The following is a 21,351-nucleotide window of genomic DNA, read 5'->3' on the forward strand; positions in this document are numbered from 1 at the left end:
TGTCATGCCTCGGAGGCAGGGCTAATCATGAATAAACTGCAAACGGCGAAAACATAATTTATTTAAAGTATAATTTCAGAATTTGAAGGCATAAATGCTTAATAAATGCCCTTTAAAGTAATTGTGGAAGTAATTGAAATGTTCTTCCAGACTAGTAGGTGTAGGATGGAGGCATCCATGAGTAATAGTTAATGTGCTGAATAATGACTTTTAGAAAACTTTGCTTACTTTGCCATTGGGACCATAGAACTATCTGTTCAATCAGAGTTTAGAATTACAGCATAAGATTTTATTTTTAGTCTGATACTCTGCTATTTTATCTCAGGGGAATGTTCCATTGACTTTTACATTCTTTGGATGTTTTCTGTGTTTTTTTTTCCTTTGGGAGATTAAGTAAATTGGGTAAAGGCAGTGAGAATGGGAACTTTTTCTTTTCTCAGGATGTGCACGTCACTGGCAAGGCTGCCATTTAATACCAGGCGCTGATTTTCTTTGTAAAGAACTTTACTAAGCCATTTGGGGGTCAATGAAGAGTTAATCACATTGGTAGGTAACAGGAAGCAAATTCAGGCCATATCAGTAAGAAATGTTTCTCTCATGAAGCTAAATGTGATGAAGGACAAATTGTTAATTTCTAGGTCACGTTTACTGCTCTCAGCATTTTAATTGCATGTTTGTTAAGCTGCAATTCAGCTTCCCGGACTACCTGATAATATGGTTTATGTTATGAGGCCATCCATAGAGCACAGAAACAGGCCCTTCAGCCCACTAATCGGTGCTGATCATTAAGTACCCATTTACACTAGGAGTGCATTACTGTAATGTGATCTTATCTTCCCCATACTCTCATATTCTGTCCCCAGATTATACCAATCATCAATATACACAGGGCGATTTGCAAGGCACATTAACTGACCATGCCACATGTCCTTAGTCCATGCAATGAAACCAGAGCACGCAGAGGAAATCCGCCTCGTCAAAAGGATAGTTGCACAGGTCAAGATACAACCCGGGTCACTGAAGCTGTTATAGCTGCACCAATCTACTACCCTCTGTTCATCTGGTCGATGTCGGCTCCCAGGAGAGTAGTCTCATAAGGCCTAATTCTCCCCATCTTATTCCCCTCTGCCCCTGCAATATACATTCTCTAGTATTTGATGATCAACTGTCTTTTTATTCTTTTTGCCATTAATTTACCCTAGGGTGTCATTCCAAGTAGATAGTAAACCTACTGGGGCATCTTTGGGATAGATCAGGAAGTGAATACACTTGGGTGTGAAACCAATCCAATCCCAGTGAGAAAGTCCAAGCTTCACATGATCAGTGCTCTAGGCCAAGATGAAAGAGAGATATCACAAGTTGTGGAGCAGCAGCGCTATTGGCAGTGTCCAGATCTGATCTGAAATTGTCTTGATTGCCTATCTACATTTTCCTTTGCTTTGTCATATTGTTAAACGGTAATATTATTTATAAGTAGGGCTCTTTCTGTATTGCACTAGCCTGTTGCCCACACACGTGCAAAATTCATTCAGCTGTAGTCAGAATTCAGAAGCTGGATTTTAGCTCATTATCGATTCACTGAAGCATATGCTACATTGTGGTTTATGCAAAACAAAGGTCCTCTATCTGTACAATAACACCCTCTGATAGTAAAGGTCTACAGTGAGACACTGGAAAATTGGACCACTTGCCATATCTTGGAAGCCATATCTCTTTGATGGCAAATATTGATGACAAATCTCATCATCACCTTGCTTACCTGAGGAAAAGAATACATAAAGATCAAATCTTCAACTCAGCACAGAGCTTATGGTTTATTGGACAACAGTGTGTCCCATTGTTCTGTATGCTTCTGAGGCATGGAATACCAATAGCAAGCACGTCAAGGCATTGCAAAGATACCACCGACACGTGCTCTGAAAAATCCTCCAATTATATTAGCAAAATAAGCAAACCAATATCAGTGTTGCCTCCCTATTAAACACTCCAATATCACTCAGTTTGTTCTGCTTCGAAGGCCATGTCATCTCCATGCCCGTTACTGGACCACCGAAATATAAATATAAATTGTAAATGATGTCACAATACGAGATTATCAGGTAGACGGGGAGAAGATGAAAAAATGTTTTCAAAGCTTCTTTGAAGATGTGCAATATCCCCACTGAATCTTTGACCCGCGACTGCTCAAAATCAAGAACGAGCATTCAGACTGCAATGAGAATCTTGGATCCATTTGTTGAGGAAACACAGAAGCCAGCGTAACTAACAGAAAGAGTATACCATCTCCCACATTACCCACCTGTCAGGTATCTACTGTGCCACCTGTGGCAGAGTTTGTGGGACCCACATTAATCTCATCAGCCATTTGTCAGAATTCATAGAACTTTAGTGAATCAAGTCATCCTCATTCCTAAAGGACAACCTACGACAAAATGGCTGAACAGACTTGTTGAGCCAAATAGCTATTGTTGTTTTTGCTGCTTTTAAAAAAAACTGCATCTTCTCACTTTCACCTCAATGACACAATCACCTCACTTTCCACAACATTAAATACAAACGGTATATGACAATAGTCTTTAATCCATTCCAGGAAGCTTCTATCTAGAGAGTTAATGTATCAGGGAGCCATTTAAATAAATGGAGGAGGCTACTGATCAAAAATCACACATAACTAGAAGTATCATTGAATATTGAATATCTGGCTCCTTTTCTTTCTAGTAAAATATATGAATTTGTATTTGCTTTATCTGAATGATGCTAAATTTGTGATTCTAAGTTAGTGACAGAATGTCATCAAAAGTTCTTTTTTTTATTTAGGAGTATATTGGGAAATCTCCAATTCACAGTTCCCTGAATAGAGTAAAGAATGTAACTTATCAGTCCCTCTGGATCTTTTTCTGGCTGCAGAGAACAAGAAATTTTGTGACAAAATATGTGACAACTGGCTAATTAATATATTTCAGAAGCAGCAAGAATTACCAGTCATGTGATTCGGTTTGCATTGTGAAGGACACATTTATAACAGGTTACACCCTTAATTTAGTTACTATAGCAATACCCTAGCTTCTAGTCTGACTGTAGATACCAGCAGATGTAATTGTACTTTTCTTTTTGTTTCATTTGGCGTAGAGAATGTTTCATGGTTATTTGATTTAGAGAGGCAACACAGCTGAATTCATTCCTTCTTTTCCCCATTTTCCCAACTTGTACTTCTAACCTCGGTATTGGCAAATAACGATGAAGAACCAGAACTTTTCTGTTAACATTAGTTTGAATGCATTTGTTGCCATTTTATTTGGGATCTGACATACATGATCAAGCAGCCTATTTAGTTGGTACCCTGTACACTAATTAAACATTCACTCCCTCCATCACCATCAAAACATGGCTGCAGTATGCACTGTCTACCAAGTGCACTACAGTCACTTTCCTAAGCTCCTGTGATGGCACTTCTTGAACCCTTGACCTCCAGCACCAATAAGGACGAGAGAGTCCGGTGAGTGGTTCTCAGACAAGTCACACACTATCCTGACATTGCTAATCCTTCTTCGTTGCTGGGTTTAGATGACATTACTCCCTACCCGAAGAAACAGTGGGAGCAACTTCACCAGAAGACTTTCAGGAGTTCAAGAAAGAGCCCACCACCTTCTCAAAGGCAATTAAGCATAGACAATAAACACCTTCCTTTTTGGTAATGCTCACATCTTGTAAGTGAATAAAAACTGGCAAAGTAGAACTGAATACGGCCAAGTGAGCTTGAATTCAATATAGAGTTTAGATTTTCCTTTTGAATATGCTGCTTAACACTTGGTTGAAACATTTAATTAATCGGCACTTTATGTTTTTTAAAGTTTTCTCTGGGAAAGATCTCTGATGCATATTACACCTTACCATGTTCTCTAAAATATATATGCATAGAACACAGAGTTCTCTTAATCTCTAAAGTTCTGTTTGTAACCATAGTTTTCTGCATTGCTTGATTATTTGCAGTTCTTCCGATGAATCATAAATCAATGACCATTAAGTACTTATTAACTCAGTTGACATCAGATCCATTTTGCTGTGTTGATCCTACTCAGCAGCAAATCTAAACATAGAAAATGGGATTATATAACAAAAACTAACTGAAGCTCAGGCAGTTCCAAGAACGTAACTCTATCCAGTTCGTTCCAACCCAAAAGATTTTTAACGTCTAAAGACAGAAGCTTGATATTAAAGTCCTGGAGTTAGTTAAGACACCATCCTCTCTGAATTTAAGTTTTCTTCTTCAGCTGTTTGTGTTGTAAATGGCATGCATAACAGCTGCTCTGGTGAGTAACAGATCAGGGAATTGTTATGAAGCATAAGGGAACCATTGCCAGAAGAAGCATTGGCCACACTTGAATTGGATTTTCAAGCTTATTTCAGGAATATTGCAATGAGCAGGGCTGTAATAGCCATTTTCTGTACACCAGTGGCAGCAGGAAATATCAAGCAAGACAATAGACTTCACGGAATATTGATGATCACTGATATCAATGACCACTCTCCGTAAAGATACAACAATCTTTGTGAAAATGACTTTGTTTCTTCTAGTATCAGGTGGACTTACCATCAGTTCAAAGGGTATACCTGCTATTTGCAGCTATGATGTCTTGAAGATAGCTAGGAAGCCAACAGCTTAGAAGAATTCACATAGGTGGTTAACAAGAAGTGCAAATATTTGCCTAAAAGTCCGCATGCACCCAAATGGGTGTGGTGGATGGGGAAGGGGGTTTGAAGAAGAATAGAAATGATGTTTTGGCTCATGTGCAACAGGTAGACGTGGGAAAAATTAGATTTTCTCCTTGGGTAGTGAGGAGCAGACCCAAGGAAACTTAGAACCATAGCAGAGAGACCCAGGATTGCAGCCGAGGTTTGGACACCATGATAAAATGTATGGGTTTGGAGGATAAGATCTCCATTGAGGGCTGGAGGGTAGATGGATTGCAAGTTTGAGGGATGTCTTCAAGACCTAGTAGGCATGAAAGAAAAATTTGGAAATGCCAGAATGATTAAGAATAGTTAGGAGAATTAAGCTAACAGTGACACTTGTCTGTGTTGCACTGAGGAGATCTTCTTTTTATGGGGATGACCATAGTGACAATTTAGTTTACATTCAGGCAACACACAGAAAATGCTTGAGGAACTCAGCAGGCCAGACAGCATCTATGGAAAATAGTCCGGTCGACGTTTCGGGCTGAAACCCTCTACGTTCACCTACTTACAGTAATCTCAAAAATTAAAATGTGAGAAGAATAGTGTCATTTTGTGTGACTCTGATGTGGAATTCATTTCAGGAATTCAAGGTTGTCACGCGCTTCGAAGCTCTTAGTGTCATTTCAGGAGTTAGGCAATATAAATGGAAATGGATGTTGTAGAAATTTACTCCACAAGCCGGTCAGTTCAGAATTACGCACAGAGAAAAGGCGGTATAATGTGATGGAAATTTCAGTCTAATTCTTCTTACTAACTCTACATACAGCACCTTTTACAGTTCACTCAAAATAAAGACTGGAACAAACCACAGGATAATGCAGAAACAAAAATAACAAAGCAAAGATTCTCTATAATATATTGTTATTTTAAAATCTATTGCAGATTAAAATAGTTCAAAGTAAATTTATTATCAAAATACATATATGTCACCATATACTAAATCCTATGCTGAGGTTCATTTTATTGCAGGCATTCACAGTAGATACCAAGGAAGACAAGAGAGTCAGTGAAAAACTACACAAACAACCAATGACAAAAAAGACAGAAAAAATTGTTCAAATACAAAAAGAAAACCAAAAAAACTAATAATAATACTGAGAACATGAAGAGTAGAGTACTTGAAAGTGGGTCCGTAGGTTGTGGAATCAGTTCAGTTTTGAGGTGAATGAAGTTATCTACTCTGGGTCAGGAGCCTGTTGGTTGAGGGGTAATAGCTGTTCCTGAACCTGGTAGTGTGGGACCTAATGCTCCTGTACCTCCTTCCTGATGGCAGCAGTGAGAAGAGAGTGCATGATCTGGTTTGCTGGGGTCCTTGATGATGGATGTTGCTTCCGCAAGAATGCTCTCCTTGTAGATGTGCTCAGTGGTGGGAAGGCTTTACCTGTGATGGACTGGGCCTGAATCCACTACTTTTTTCAGTTGAAGAAATTCCAATTCATATGTACATTGCTGGCCTTTTATGGCTATAGTTTTTGCCAAGAATTAATTATGACTTAAATTACTACTAAAACCTCATTCACATCTCAAGTGGCACATTTTAACAATTCCAAGATATTTTACAGCAGAACAGTAGGGGCGTTTAACAGTACATTTACTCTCCCTGAAGTAAGCTATGGCGGGCTTTGAAATAATGCTCACTGTAGAGGAACAGTTAATATGATGACAGTAACTAGATATCAATATTTAACTCTGCTTGTGTGCCTCCAGAAATTGTTGTAAGTTTCACTGAGTAATGATGGTGAGAGGCGCTAATTTAGCCATCATTACCATAACGCTATCCTGCTGGGTGATTTTCTGAAAATATACAGAGTGTTCTCAGGTTGACAGGCTGTGTGGAATAAATGGCAGGGATTGGTGATTGTACCACAGCTTTTCACAATGTCCACTGAAGGTTCAAGTGGGATTCATTTGTTTGTTGATAATAGTAAATAGGATGCGATTTGGCACACAATGGAGAATATAAAGAGATGTCATGGTGAATGGACAAACTGAGTGAGTGTTCAAAAACATGGCAGATTGAATAAAATGTAGGAAAATGTGAGGTTGTCAAATGGACAAGTGGAAAATCTGTTAAATGGTGAGAGATTCAGTCGTGTTGGTATTCAAAAGGACCTGGAAGTACTTGTAAACAAATCACAGAGTGCCACCATGCAGGTGAAGAAAGTGATTACATTTCTATAATTCCACTTTACTTTTCAACATCTGAAGCTCATTCAGCCTATGGTAGTTCACAATGTAATCCAATTCCCCACTATTTTTCTAAATAATCTATTCTGCCCACATTCCCATCAACTCCCTCCACCCCGATTCACCTACACACCAATTGTTGTTCATTTTCCCAGCTTGTGGTGCAGCAGGCAGCATTTTTGCCACTTCCTACACATTGGTCTGTTTTTCTTTACGAGACCGAGTTGCTAGGGGCCGGAATCAAACACAAGACCATTTGCCTCAAAGGCCAGAGCTGATGTCACAACACCACCAGCTGGCTACACACCTATACACTAGGGCTAACTTACAATAGCCAATAACTCACCACACAATTGTCTAGGAGCTTAGACTGACTTTATATTATATAACAGTTTTGGACTTTTGAATTAAGAAACAGTGTTTTTGCTCTAGATGGAGTGGAGTAAATATTCATTAGACTGGTTAAAGGGATGGTGGGTTTACCATATGAGGAGAGGGATTTTATCCTCTAGAGCAGGAGTTCCCAACTTGGGGTACATGGATCCCTTGATTAATGGTATTGATCCATGGCACAAAAAAGGTTGGGAACTCCTACTCTAGATTTTAGAGGAATGAGAGGAGTTCTCACTGTAACAAGCAAAATTTTAAGGGCTTGACAAGCAAAATGTAGAAAAGATGTTTACCTGGCTGAGGTGTCAATGGGCAAAGTTGGACCAAAAGGGACCAACCATTTATAACAGAGAGAAAGAGAAATTTCTTCACTCAAGATGAGCTTAAGTGTTTGGAATAATTTATTTCAGAGATTTTTGTGGTAATTCAAAACAGAGGTGAACCAATTTATGGACATTATAAAAATCAAAAAAATAAGACTGAAACAAGGCTGTGGTAGGAGATCGGACACAATCTTAGAGAATGGCCTAGCAAACTCAAAAGGTAAGGTGACCTGCTTATGTTTGCTGTTCCTTCACTTCATTTGTTCTTATGCTCAACATACACCCAAAATCATAACTGGTCTTGGCAGTTTGACTATACTGTTTATCCAGCGTGGTAAGTGAATAGTGTGGGAGTAGCTAGCAAAAAGGAATGTGCAGGAGAAACAGAGACAAGTTTGTTGTCATTCATTCAGAGTTCTGTGCACAATCATTCCTGCCTTAGCATGTCTCTGCACTTGTCTGTACTGTGTAGATGCTCTCTTTAAGTATCTATTTTATTCCCACTTTAAATGATCAGCTTTTATTATTGTTCCAAATTCAGTCTGTATCCAAATAAAACATCCTGAGATATTAACACGGCTATGTCGGAATCAGAATCAGAATCAGCTTTAATAACACCAGCATATGTTGTGAAATTAGTTAACTTTACGGCAGCAGTACAATGAATTACATGATAAGTAAATGTAGGGAACAAAAAACTAAGTTACATTAAGTTTATCTATGTCTATTAAATAGTTAAGTTAAAATGAGTCGTGCAAAAACAGAAATAAAAAAAAATTAGTGAGGTAGTCTTCATGGGTTCAATGTCCATTTAGAAATGGGATGGCAGAGGGAAAGAAGCTGTTCCTGAATCGCTGAGCGTGTGCCTTCAGACTTCTGTACCTCTTTTCCAATGGTAACGGTGTGAAGAGGTCACGTCCCGGTTGGTGGGCATCCTTAGTGATGGATGCCGCCTTCTCAGGGCATCGCTCCTTGAGATGTCTTGGATTCTACGGAGGCTGGTATTCATGATGGAGCTGACTAATTTTACAAGTTTCTGCAACTTACTTCGATCTTGTGCAGTAGCCCCTTCACGCCAGATGGTGATGCAGCCTGTCAGAATGCTCTCCATTTGTAGACATTTTTGAGTGTTTTAGTTGTGTGACAAGAATACACATAGATTAAGATGTTAGCTGGCCTGTGCTGGCACCAGTGGGATCAGCAGTTGGTCTGCCACCTGTCTTCAGGAGAAAGAGAGATAAGGAAAACTATGGAGCAGCATTTTGAGATGTGTAATGAAGGGACGGGAGAGAGAGTAACAGAAGGAGGGAGCTGTCAAGAGCGGCTCCCCCTTTGAACCCTGAACTGTTGGAAGTGATGGACAGGCGATACCCCAGCAGGGGGATAAAAAGGGACAGGTTCACTAAGGCGACACACACACTCGACACCCGAGGTAACAAGACCCTGGAAGCGGTGCGTCTCTCACAAGTTGGTGGGAAGTACTGGGCCATAAACGCACAGGGTGGAAAGGCACGATCGGCGGGAACCTGGTGTGTGTCCACCCTTGCCTGGGTGCCAGGTTCAGCGCAGGGAAACGCTCGTATCTGGAAACGGAGGGGTCACGGTCGGTGACCTCAGATGACATCACAAAGGACTCGCCCGACAGCTGACTGCGAAGGTCTGTGTGTGGAAGCCGTTTGAATATTCATTCGTTTTTGCTCTCTCTCTCCTTCCCCCACACTGTCCATCTCCCACGGCAGCGATTACTGCGAACTGAACTGAACTTTGCGTCACTTTGAAACTGGTCATTTGCCCCTAGACAATGATAGAGCTTGATTGATCCTGTTACCTGAATTCTGTGTACATGTATGTTTATCATTGCTGAACTGTTGCATTCATTATCCTTTTGATTAGAGTACTGTGTTGCTTGTTTCTTTAATAAAACTTTCTTAGTTCTAGTAATCCAGACTCCAACTGAGTGATCCATTTCTGCTGGTTTGGCAACCCAGTTACAGGGTACGTAACATAAGTGGGGTTCTTGTCCGTGATTTTGAACGCTAAATTTAGGACGGAGTAAATTGATTGGGTCAAAATTCCCGAAAGAAAGAAAAGACAAACAGCAGAAATTGAGGCTGAGGAATTTATAAAGGCGCCGAACTTGGAGGCATTAGAGGGTGCCAGGAAATCGGAATTGGTAGCTGTGGCCAAACTGTTGAATCTTGCTAAGGGGAAGTCGACAATGAAGAGAAAGGAGATACACAGATCTATCATAGAGCACTATGTATCTAAAGGTGTGTTTCCCCAAGGCGAGCTGGGGGTGGTGTCTATTGAAAAACCTGCTGGAGACGCGGTACAGGTGCAGCTTGAAAAACTGAGACTCGAGCGCGAGTTCCGGGTACGGCAGTTGGAGCGAGAAGAGAAAGAGAGGGATAGACAGTTGGAGCGAGAAGAGAAGCAGAGAGAGTTAGAAAGGTAAGAGAGAGAGAGAGAGAGACAGCTAGAGCGAGAGGAGAAACAAGAGGGAAAGGGAATTCGAGCTGGAGAAGTTAAAGATAAGGGCAGAGCAGGGGCTCGTGCCAAACCAAGGTGGAGGGTTCCAGGCGACCCAGGAGGTTAGGCTGGTTCCCCCATTTGACGATACCGACATGGATCGGTAATTTCTCCATTTCGAAAAAGTTGCTATAAGTCAGGACTGGCCGAGGGATAAGTGGGCTGTTTTGCTTCAGAGTGTACTGAAAGGGAAAGCCCAAGAAGCTTACTCGGCTTTGTCCGCGGAAGATGCCCAGAGGTGTGAGGTGGTGAAAGAGGCCATCCTCAGGATTTATGAGTTGGTCCCGGAGGCATACCGGCAGAGGTTCCGGAATGCGAGGAAGCAGTGGGACTGCACGTATTTAGAGTTTGCCCGTGAGATGCAGACATATTGTGAGCGTTGGTGTGCCTCGAAGGGGGTAGAGGGGGATTATGACAGACTGCTACAGCTGATCCTGATTGAGCAGTTTAAAGGTTGTGTCCCTGAGGGTATGAGACCCTACCTAGATGAGAAAGAGGCAGCCACATTAGCCGCAACTGCTAAGTTAGCGGATGAGTATGCGTTGACGCATAAAATGAAGTTTTCCCCGAGTAAAGGCTACCAGAAGGGTAGTCAGGACGGCGGGGAGAGTCCGCCGGAAAAGTCAGAAAGTAAGCCGGGGACTAGTGAGAAGGATAAGGTAGACCGGGAGCAGTCTGGTAGGAAGTCTCCTGGGGTCGTCTGTTATAATTGCGGGAAAGTCGGACACTTTGCGTCCAGGTGCTTTGCCACAAAGAAGGAGACGGGAAAAGGAGAAACGGCAATTTTGACTGGCTGTATCGAACTGGTAAACGAACCGCTAGGGAAGGACCGGTCTGCCAAAGTTCAGGAAGGGCGCGAGAAGTTTATCTCGGCCGGATTGGTATCAGTGAAGGAGGGGTTAAAACCAGTTCCAGTGCGGATCTGGAAAGACACGGGAGCGTGTCAGTCACTAATACTGAAGAGTGTATTAGAGTTTAGCTCAGAGACCCAGACTGGGGAGGTAAAGGTCAAAGGTATTGGAGAAGGGGCAGAGACAGTCCCTTTGCACCAGGTACAGGGTGAGGTCCGAATTACCGATGAAAGGCGTGGAAGTCTTGCTCGGTAATGACATCACCGGGGGAATCGTGTTCCCAGCCGTGAGATTGACAGGTCAGCCTGCCAGCATTGAGGCCCCACCCATGGACTCACAGGTTCATCACGGGACCGCGGTAGTAAATTTAGCTGAGACGTTTCTGCCAGCCTTGTACGAGACGGGGGTAGAAAGTGAAAAGAAGTAGTGTAGTGAGACAAGAGGTAGTGAGGGAGCTGGGACAGACGTAGCAGTAGCCAGGAAAGAATTTGTGCAGACGCAGGAGCGAGACGAGGGGCTGATGGTTTTGGTGGAGGAGGAAGTGCTAAGGAAGAAAGGGAAATCAAGTACAGTACCCGCAGATGAGGAATGGGGGGTGGTGCAAAAGAGTTATGGGGATGAGGTTTTTAACCTGGCCCACAAGGTACCCCCCGGTGGACATTTTGCGGTGCTGGGGGAAACAGTTGGTGGAATCATGAAAGAGATTTACCGGCTGCCCAGGAGGGAGGATGTTATTGATTATGACCGACACGAACTGAGACGGTCACAGGCTTTTGATATGCTAACAAACCTAGTCGATGTTAGCGCCGAAATCAATGAAGCTAGGGTTCCCCCGATAAGAAAAAAAAAAACATTTTGAAAAGATGAGTATGGTATCGACCAGATGGGAGAAGGCTATTGTTTTGGCCAGCTCTGCTGATAAGGTCTCTCCCTTAATCCCCGAACAAAGCGACTCTTTAGGAGAAATAATTAAATGACTCGCACCCGTGTGTTTGGTTGTCCTGAGGCGATGCAAAGAACTGGGACGTTGGGTGGTGTCTGTTTTACTAGGTCAGTCTAGCAAGCAACAGCCATATAGAATGAGTAATTCAGTGACTAAAGGGCTGACGAACACAGAGGTGTGTATTGGCAATTTAATACGGCTGTCTGAAGCCAGCTTGATAGTGAACCTTGAAAAAAATGAGTTCGGCCACACGAAGGTCACTTATCTGGGAATTGTGGTGACACGGGGCAGCTGGCAGCGATGCAAGCTACAGTGCAGGCTATCGCTGACCTCCCAACCCCGACAGACAAGAGGGCCCTCAGAAGATTCTTGGAGATGGTGGGGTACTGTAGGAAGTTTTGCAATAACTCTGCGGTCACTACCCCCCCCCCCTCACTAAGCCCTTGCGAGAGAAAACTAAGTCGGAATGGGACGACCCTTGTTATTGTGGTCCGGGACAAAACCAAATGAGAGGTTACACTGATCGCAATTCATCAGTGTTTTTGGCCACTATGAAGTTTGCTAAGTTGGAGCCTGGTCTAAGGGATTATTAATAACACATGTAAAAGGAACAGAAAATGTGATGGCTGACTGTCTGTCAGGTGTTGACAACTTCAAACTCGCTGTATTAGCCAAATAGCTGATAAAGATGTATATTTGTGTGTATCAAATAATGTATTCATGTTTGTAATTTTTACCCCCGGTAAAAATCCTTAAAGGGGGGGAAGTGTGACAAGAATACACATAGTTTAAGATGTTAGCTGGCCTGTGCTGGCACCAGTGGGATCAGCAGTTGGTCTGCCACCTGTCTTCAGGAGAAAGAGAGATAAGGAAAACAATGGAGCATCATTTGGAGATGTGTAATGAAGGGACGGGAGAGAGAGTAACAGAAGGAGGGAGCTGTCAAGAGCGGCTCCCCCTTTGAACCCTGAACTGTTTGAAGTGATGGACAGGCGATACCCCAGCAGGGGGATAAAAAGGGACAGGTTCACTAAGGCGACACACACACACACGACACCCGAGGTAACAAGACCCTGGAAGCGGTGTGTCTCTCACAAGTTGGTGGGAAGTACCGGGCCATAAACGCACAGGGTGGAAAGGCACGATCGGCGGGAACCTGGTGTGTGTCCACCCTTGCCTGGGTGCCAGGTTCAGCGCAGGGAAACGATCATATCTGGAAACGGAGGGGTCACGGTCGGTGACCTCAGATGACATCACAAAGGACTCGCCCGACAGCTGACTGCGAAGGTCTGTGTGTGGAAGCTGTTTGAATATTCATTCGTTTTTGCTCTCTCTCTCCTTCCCCCACACTGTCCATCTCCCAGGGCAGCGATTACTGCAAACTGAACTGAACTTTGCGTCACTTTGAAACTGGTCATTTGCCCCTAGACAACGATAGAGCTTGATTGATCCTGTTATCTGAATTCTGTGTACATGTATGTTTATCATTGCTGAACTGTTGCATTCATTATCCTTTTGATTAGAGTACTGTGTTGCTTGTTTCTTTAATAAAACTTTCTTAGTTCTAGTAATCCAGACTTCAACTGAGTGATCCATTTCTGCTGGTTTGGCAACCCAGTTACGGGGTATGTAACAGTTGACAGACCAAATCTCCTCAAACTCCTAATGAAATATAGCCACTGCCTTGCCTTCTTTATAGCTGCATCAATATGTTGCGTTCATATTAGGTCCTCAGAGATATTGACACCCAGGAACTTGAAATTGCTCACTCTCTCCAAATCTGATCTCTTGATGAGCATTGGTTTGTGTTCCCTCGCCTTGCCCTTTCTGAAATCCACTTTGATCTTGCTGATGTCGAATGCAAGGTTGCTGCTGTGACACCACTCAACTAACTGGTATATCTTGCTCCTAGACGCACTTCCGTTAATATCTGAAATTCTGCCATCAGTGGTTGTATACCAGCCCCGACTAGGAGTTGAGGATGTCACCGTCTACCTGCTGAACCGTGTCTATGCCCACCTGGACAAGCCAGCGAGCACTGGGAAGGTCATGTTCTTTGACTTCTCCAGTGTGTTCAACACCATCCGCCCTGCCCTGCTGGGGAAGAAGCTGACAGCGATGCAGGTGGATGCTTTCCTGGTGTCATGGATTCTTGATTACCTGACTGGCAGACCACAGTACGTGTGCTTGCAACACTGTGTGTCCGACAGAGTGATCAGCAGCACTGGGGCTCCACAGGGTACTGTCTTGTCTCCCTTTCTCTTCACCATTTACACCTCGGACTTCAACTACTGTACAGAGTCTTGCCATCTTCAGAAGTTTTCGGATGACTCTGCCATAGTTGGATGCATCAGCAAGGGAGATGAGGCTGAGTACAGGGCTACAGTAGGAAATTTTGTCACATGGTGTGAGCAGAATTATCTGCAGCTTAATGTGAAAAAGACTAAGGAGCTGGTGGTAGACTGGAGGAGAGCCAAGGTACTGGTGACCCCTGCTTCCATCCAGGGGGTCAGTGTGGACATGGTGGAGGATTACAAATACCTGGGGATACAAATTGACAATAAACTGGACTGGTCAAGGAACACTGAGGCTGTCTACAAGAAGGGTCAGAGCCGTCTCTATTTCCTGAGGAGACTGAGGTCCTTTAACATCTGCCAGACAATGCTGAGGATGTTCTACAGGTCTGTGGTGGCCAGTGCTGTCATGTTTGCTGTTGTGTGCTGGGGCAGCAGGCTGAGGGTAGCAGACACCGATAGAATCAACAAACTCATTCGTAAGGCCAGTGATGTTGTGGGGATGGAACTGGACTCTCTGACAGTGGTGTCTGAAAAGAGGATGCTGTCCAAGTTGCATGCCATCTTGGACAATGTCTCCCATCCACTACATAATGTACTGGTTGGGCACAGGAGTACATTCAGCCAGAGACTCATTCCTCCAAGATGCAGCACAGAGCATCATAGGAAGTCATTCCTGCCCGTGGCCATCAAACTTTCCAACTCCTCCCTTGGAGGGTCAGACACCCTGAGCCAATAGGCTGGTCCTGGACTTACTTCCTGGCATAATTTACATATTACTATTTAACTATCTATGGTTTTATTACTATTTATTATTTATGGTGCAACTGTAACGAAAACCAATTTCCCCCGGGATCAATAAAGTATGACTATGACTATCATCAGCAAGTTTATAGATGGCATTTGAGCTGTGCTTAGCCACACAGTCATGATTGTAGAGATTAGAGCAGTCGGCTAAGCACATATCCCTGTGGCGCGCCAGTGTTGATTGTCAGCGAGGTGGAGATGTTATTTCCAATCTGCACAGATTGTGGTCTTCCAATTAGGAAGTTAAGGATCCAGTTGCGGAGGGAGGTACAGAGGCCTAGGTCCTGTAACTTTTCAATGTGTGGACTTCATGACGTGTTCATTTAAGCAGGCTTCAGATTGAAGATTGATCTAATTTTAATTTTCTTCAAATCATCTCTTAAAATCTTTATGAAAGATGTTAATAGAAGACTACTGGAAGGATATGGAGTTAAAGGGAGAGATTAATCAACTTCGGTGAATTAACGTGAAATGAATTTGATTGCAGATATATGACAAAAATGTGCAATAAGATGACATTCTCTGATGTCACATAAGTCACATGTTCACAGAATCGTTCAGAAGAATATGTAAATATTGATGGTGCTCTGTTATTTCAGCTATATATATGTTTACTCCTCTGTAGTTGGAAAGCCTCAAGAAACAAAATGTACAGTATACAAAGTTATTAAAACTGTTATACTAATATGGTCAATCTCAGTTCTCACTGCTCATTATAAATAAGCTATAGTAATTATAAGAACTTTTAACATTAGAGGTGTTTTTTTTTTATTTATTTGAAGTATCTTTTTCACAATTCCTTTACTTTATGCAATCAGGTGGCAGCAGTCTTCAAAGTCATCGGGATTGTCAAGCAATCTGCAGTCGTCTGGTGCCAAGGCTGATGCGCTCAGGGAAGAAATGGAAGAAGCAGCAAATCGTGTGGAGATCTGCAGGGTACCTGCCATTACTGGAATATTACACACTCCTATCTGTAATGTACACATTTGAGTAACCAAGAAATTAATTTCCTTAAATGAAATTCTACTGTGTTTACATTTCATAGTGCAGGTGGGCCAAAACTGCCAAGGGTTTGAACAGTGATTAGTACATAACACTCTCTGTGAGTCAAGAGTGTTGGTGGACAATTGAACAAACAGATAATCAGAGTGTAGTACATCCTTACCCTCACTGTATTACCCAGGTCCGTTCTTTATGAGAATTATTAGACGTGGATCAACATAAAGTTCAGATTAGAAAAGAATCCTTAATTGCAAAGCTATTGCTCTTCCAAAAATTTGCTTGAAGGTTTCAATATATAGTCATTATAAGTTGTGCTCCATGATGTAAGTGTGGCTGGTTGACACAACCAACTAAACTTTTGGGAAACAAGGCCAGATTTTAGGGGGAATTGCTGCACGTCCTGTGTGGAACACCTGACATAAGTGAAAACAAGTTTGCAATTCTCCCACTCCACCCCGGTTATGCACATGGGGGAGTTTTGAATTTGATCACTCGATCCCTGCTCTTTGCCAGTGATCTCCTCACTGCATCCAGCAAGGTTCAGTGGCAGTCTGCCCAGCAGCAGCAATTCCTTAGCACTTATGCAAGAGAATTTACCAAAATAAACTGGAACAAGAATAGAATTTCCATTCACTTGATTGAGGAGAAATAATCTGCGAAGAGCCAATGGCTAATTTACAGATTTTGGATTAATTAAATTTAATTAAAAGTATTATTGATATTGTGTTCATAGAGATTTAAAGATTTTCTATGTTTTAGTGAGTTCAATATTTTTGATGTTTCAATGTTTTTTTAAAGGTTTGTGGATATATTGGAAAACCAGAAATGGAAAGCAGTTCAGTTTTTTTCTGAAATTTGACAGCTGGTAAAACAGAGCGCTTGGTTTAGCTGGCTGTCATTGTTTTATTCAGCTGTTTAGTGGATAGGGCTTGTCTGAACCTTCCCATACAAAGATATACAAACCACAGGTCCTTGCCACTAAGCAAGACTGTGCCACCGAAGATCACTTTCCAGTAAGCTTGCACTGGCATTGCCACAATATACAAGCTCAGGTGAGCTACGTGCATCAATGGCAGGAAGTGGGAATATCACCAGTGACTGGAATACCTGGCTTATGTAAAAGTTTAACTTCTCTCTCCATATTAGACTTCTGTCCCAGTTACAAATACTTATTACGGACAGCTCATATGTTTGGAAGACTGGTGGGATAGATTTGTTTACCTGCTGCAGTGTTGCAGATGTCTTCTGCTGGATAGGAATGGGGCATTTTTGCAAGCCTTCTCTTCCCATTCCTTCAGTGCCACAGCAACCTAACTGAGTAGAGCAGGGAGCGCTGAGCAGACAATAACTGACTGTCAGACGCTCGTCACGTGCCTGCTTGGTCTCCCATCACAACTATTACAGTGATCCTCTCCCAAACACTGTTCTTGTTCATTTCTGACTTCTGAACTGTTTGGGTTACAAACAGTTCTCAGGAATGAAACCTTGGGAGAATCTATATGAATAATATAAATATATTGCCAATTATTTAAGTCCTGCTGTTTAACATGTCACGTACTTTTTGTTTACGCCTCTTTGAGTCTTTCACTATAGCCTCTCTCAGAAACCAGCAAGTTTCACAACAAAAGACTAGCGATAACTCCATCAACATGAATATATAAAGAGCTTTGACTGAGGTCTAAATATTCAAATAAGTCAATAAAATCATGGGCCAGCATCTGCAGCCTCTTGTGTCTCCATAAAATACAAATACTCTGCAAGCTGCCTCTAAGCAAAAAAATTATATTTTCTGTACAATAATATAAGTTTGTGTCTATCAAATATTTTTATTACATTTTCAATGTAAACAATATTGCAACAAAAGGCCATGGCCATTTTCTGAACATATTTGTTATTTTGTCCAGATTGGATAAATCGCCATTACCATTTCTTTTGATACTGCTTTCCAAAAGAATCAAAACATTTCTTCCCACAATAAAACAAATATACTAAAGTACAAGAGCATTCTTGTGAAGCAGAAGAATGTTAATCTGCCATTACTTTTATAAACATGATGAGTTTTAAAATATATCTAAGATTGAACTATAAAAAAGGAAGAGAATCATTTAAATCCTAAAACAAAAGAACAAATATAAAATAGAAATAGCAGTAAGCAAGTCGGCCCCAAACCATCTCCATCATTCAGTAAGATTCTGGGTAATATTTTATGTCAGCATCATTTTCTGGCACGTTTCTTACTTCCTTTGATACTTAAATATCTGTTGATCTGTGCCTTAAGTATTCTTGGTGGCCAAGTCTCCACAGTCTCCTTGGGTAGTGAATCCCAAAGGCAAAGAAATTTATTTTTATCTCTGCCCTTACGTTCTCTTTCTGGACATGGCAGTCAAGGGAAGCAACATCCCCATATATACAAGTCCATTCATTGAGATCATGCGTCACCAATCTAAACTAAGCAGTTTGTAGGTTTTTTTTTTACTACTTTCCCCTTACAGGACGAAGCCACAATATCAGGAATCAGTTTGCTGAACTACCTCTTTTATAAGTTAATTCTCAGGTAGAAGTCAAGATCTGTACATAACGTTGCACTCAAGGCTTGGTAGAACTCTATACAATTTTCTATAATTGGAGTAGAATGTCTTCACATTTGCAGTTGGGTCCTTTTGCATGTAGGTCAATGTACCATTTGCCTTCTTAATTCCTTTGCTGTACCTGAATGTTGAACTCGGTAAGTGGTTCATGTACAAGGGCAATGTCATAGCTAGTGAAGCTGCTGCGTCCTAGCGCCAGAAACCCAAGTTCCATCCCTGCCCAAGACCTTAAGCACTGTTTGTGTAGAATTTGCATTTTCTACCTGTGACTGCACAGGCTTTCCCCAGGCATGGAGGTTGGTAGTTTAAATGGCCAGTGTAAATTGCCCCTGGTGAACCTGGGGTGCTGTACTTGAGCAGTTGATGCAGATGTGTAGAGAATAAAATGGGTATCAGTGTAAATGGATAGTTGTTAGTGAAGATAGATTAACTGGACTGAAGGGCCTAAGTATCTCTCTGTGACTTCTATGATTCAAATATTTATAAATTAGAGATTATAGTACTAGTTACGCTGGTTCTGTCTCAGTCTGAGTTGGAGTACTTTGGTTCATCTTCAAACTTGTCCTGGCTCTGTAATGCCAGAGCACAAAATGAAAGAGGCAGACTGTTAGACTGTCACTTCATGTGATGTTATGTTATGTATCTTCAAGACAATGTTGAAATGCATTGTCATTTAGTACAACTAGTATAGCTCATTGTGCAGAGGTGAGTCATCCTCCTCCTCCTTCCACGGCAGCCGCTCAGAGTCAAGGATGACTTACTTCTACTGTCACACTTGTGGATTCTGTGGTGACCCGAGATCAATGTGGGAACCACAAATGAGGCAGGTGGTAGGATGGAATAGGCAGGTGGGTAGTTCATTTCAGCCCACTTACGCAGATCTGTGTGCTCCTGATGCCAGACCTTGCAGTCCTCAATATCATGTCAAATGCTGCCTCTCCACTTCGAGCAGGTTTGTGCCAGAACTACCTAGGCTTCAGTGGGAATGTCATATTTCTTTAAGGAGGCTTTTGACACATCATTCAGCATAATGTTTTCCTCTGTCTTTCCGAACTCAGAGCTCAGAAGAATGCATCTCTTTTGAGGATCTGATGCTGGCTTGCCAATGACCCTGACTGAGTATAACTGCTGCCTCAGTACTGAAGGTGACAGTACTTTAGAAGTGCTATTGCCAGAGGAAGCTGCTGTGGAATAGGACACTGATGTTGATTTCATTTGTCCTTCTAAAGAATTTAGATGATTTTGCAGGAACAATGTAAGTGGGATTTATCAGGTTCTGTAAGATGCCTGTTGTAGGTAATGCACATCCCAAAATCATACTGGGATCTCCCTCATTGGAAAACCCTGAACTTACTGCATGGCCTGAGGTTTCGATCTTTTCAATAATCTTTTTCTTCAATTAACCAAATGAAAAATATGCTGGTTTATTGAAGAAGATAGTGAATTTCATCATCAATATCTCCCTCCAGCAACAGGGGGCTGCGGAGATATGGGAAACGTGCATTCCCTTGAATCTTTATTTTCACAGAGTAGGTCAGCAGCAGTCCTTTCTTTGGTCTTTGTTTAGCCTAGGCCCTGCTGTCCTACAACCTTTAGTGAAAGTGTCGATGATGAGCGTGGCGGTTAGCACGATGCTATTACAGCTCAAGGCGGTGGAGTTTGAAGTTCAATTCCAAAGCCGTCTGTCAACAGTTTGCACGTTCTCACCGTGAACGTGTTGGTTTCCACCTGGTGCTCTGGTTTCCTCCCACATTCGAAAGAAGTACCAGTTAGCAGGTTAATTGGTCATTGTGAATTGTCCTGTGATTAAACCAGGGTTAAATAAGTGGGTTGCCGGGCAGTGAGGCTCGTTGAGCAGGAAGGGCCTGTTCCACACTGTATCTCTAAATAAAATAATAAAAAAGAAGGTGGCTCAGGAGGGACATGAACCATCCTCCTCAAATTCAGCTGCCCACAGAAATTGATGTCCATCTTACGTTTGCTCCTTGATAGCATTCAAGCTGTAATATTAATCAATGAGTTCACCAACAGGACCACTCTCACTGATGTCAAATAAGGCTGTGTTACTGGCCTAGTACTTTACTCAATATTTCTTGTGATATTGTTGCACCTAACCACCAGTTAGCTTCCCAAGCGAGTGAAGATGATCTTCAGAAGCTATGAGAAACAATTCAGTCTGTGGCAGCTGCACTGCAGAACCATGGTTATCTAAACCAGCTGCAGTCTGCAGATGATGCTTACGTTTGTACGGACTCACGGACTGAGCTCTAAGTTATCATTAATGCTTTTACTGAAATGTCATGATGACGTTGCCTTTGCTGCATAAATTACCTTGCCTTGCCTAGGGATACGGCTGATGTCATGTTCGTCATGTAAACGTGCTCAAGCTGAACCTTCATTGGTACTAGACAATGATCGATGCCTTCCCCTTAACGTGACAGCATCACCATAATGAACCACACACCATAGCTGTCACATTGTTCTGGCAATGATTGCACAGGACCTCCCAATGAAATGATGATCTCTAGCTCACCACTTCTTGCCCTGCTTCTCTGCTTCTGTATTAGTTGTCATGATCACCTCTGACTTCTGTGAGTGGCAGAGACCTACAAGAGATCTCATGCATCCCACACTGACACCAATCCTCCAGACACCAATCCTCCAGACCCCTACCTTCCTGTGGAAAACTGAATTGACTAG

The 21,351-nt window shown here is 42.2% G+C and overlaps 2 protein-coding genes across 15 annotated transcripts in view; one reads left to right on the top strand and one right to left on the bottom strand.

Annotated features, from left to right (window-relative positions):
- fbxw10 (F-box and WD repeat domain containing 10) overlaps positions 1-21,351 on the bottom strand; it is a 377,757-nt gene that overhangs the window by 352,872 nt on the left and 3,534 nt on the right. The gene's annotated exons all lie outside the window — the stretch shown is intronic.
- The window catches only part of arhgap44a (Rho GTPase activating protein 44a), a 310,890-nt gene that overhangs the window by 230,829 nt on the left and 58,710 nt on the right, over positions 1-21,351 (top strand). For all 5 annotated transcript variants that reach the window (XM_072242166.1, XM_072242168.1, XM_072242169.1 and 2 more), the window contains exon 7: positions 15,880-15,997. In XM_072242166.1, the coding sequence (XP_072098267.1) occupies positions 15,880-15,997 (118 nt within the window). The remainder of the gene's footprint in view (positions 1-15,879; positions 15,998-21,351) is intronic.

This window comes from Mobula birostris, chromosome 24 (genome assembly GCF_030028105.1).
Source record: "Mobula birostris isolate sMobBir1 chromosome 24, sMobBir1.hap1, whole genome shotgun sequence".
NCBI lineage: Eukaryota > Metazoa > Chordata > Chondrichthyes > Myliobatiformes > Myliobatidae > Mobula > Mobula birostris.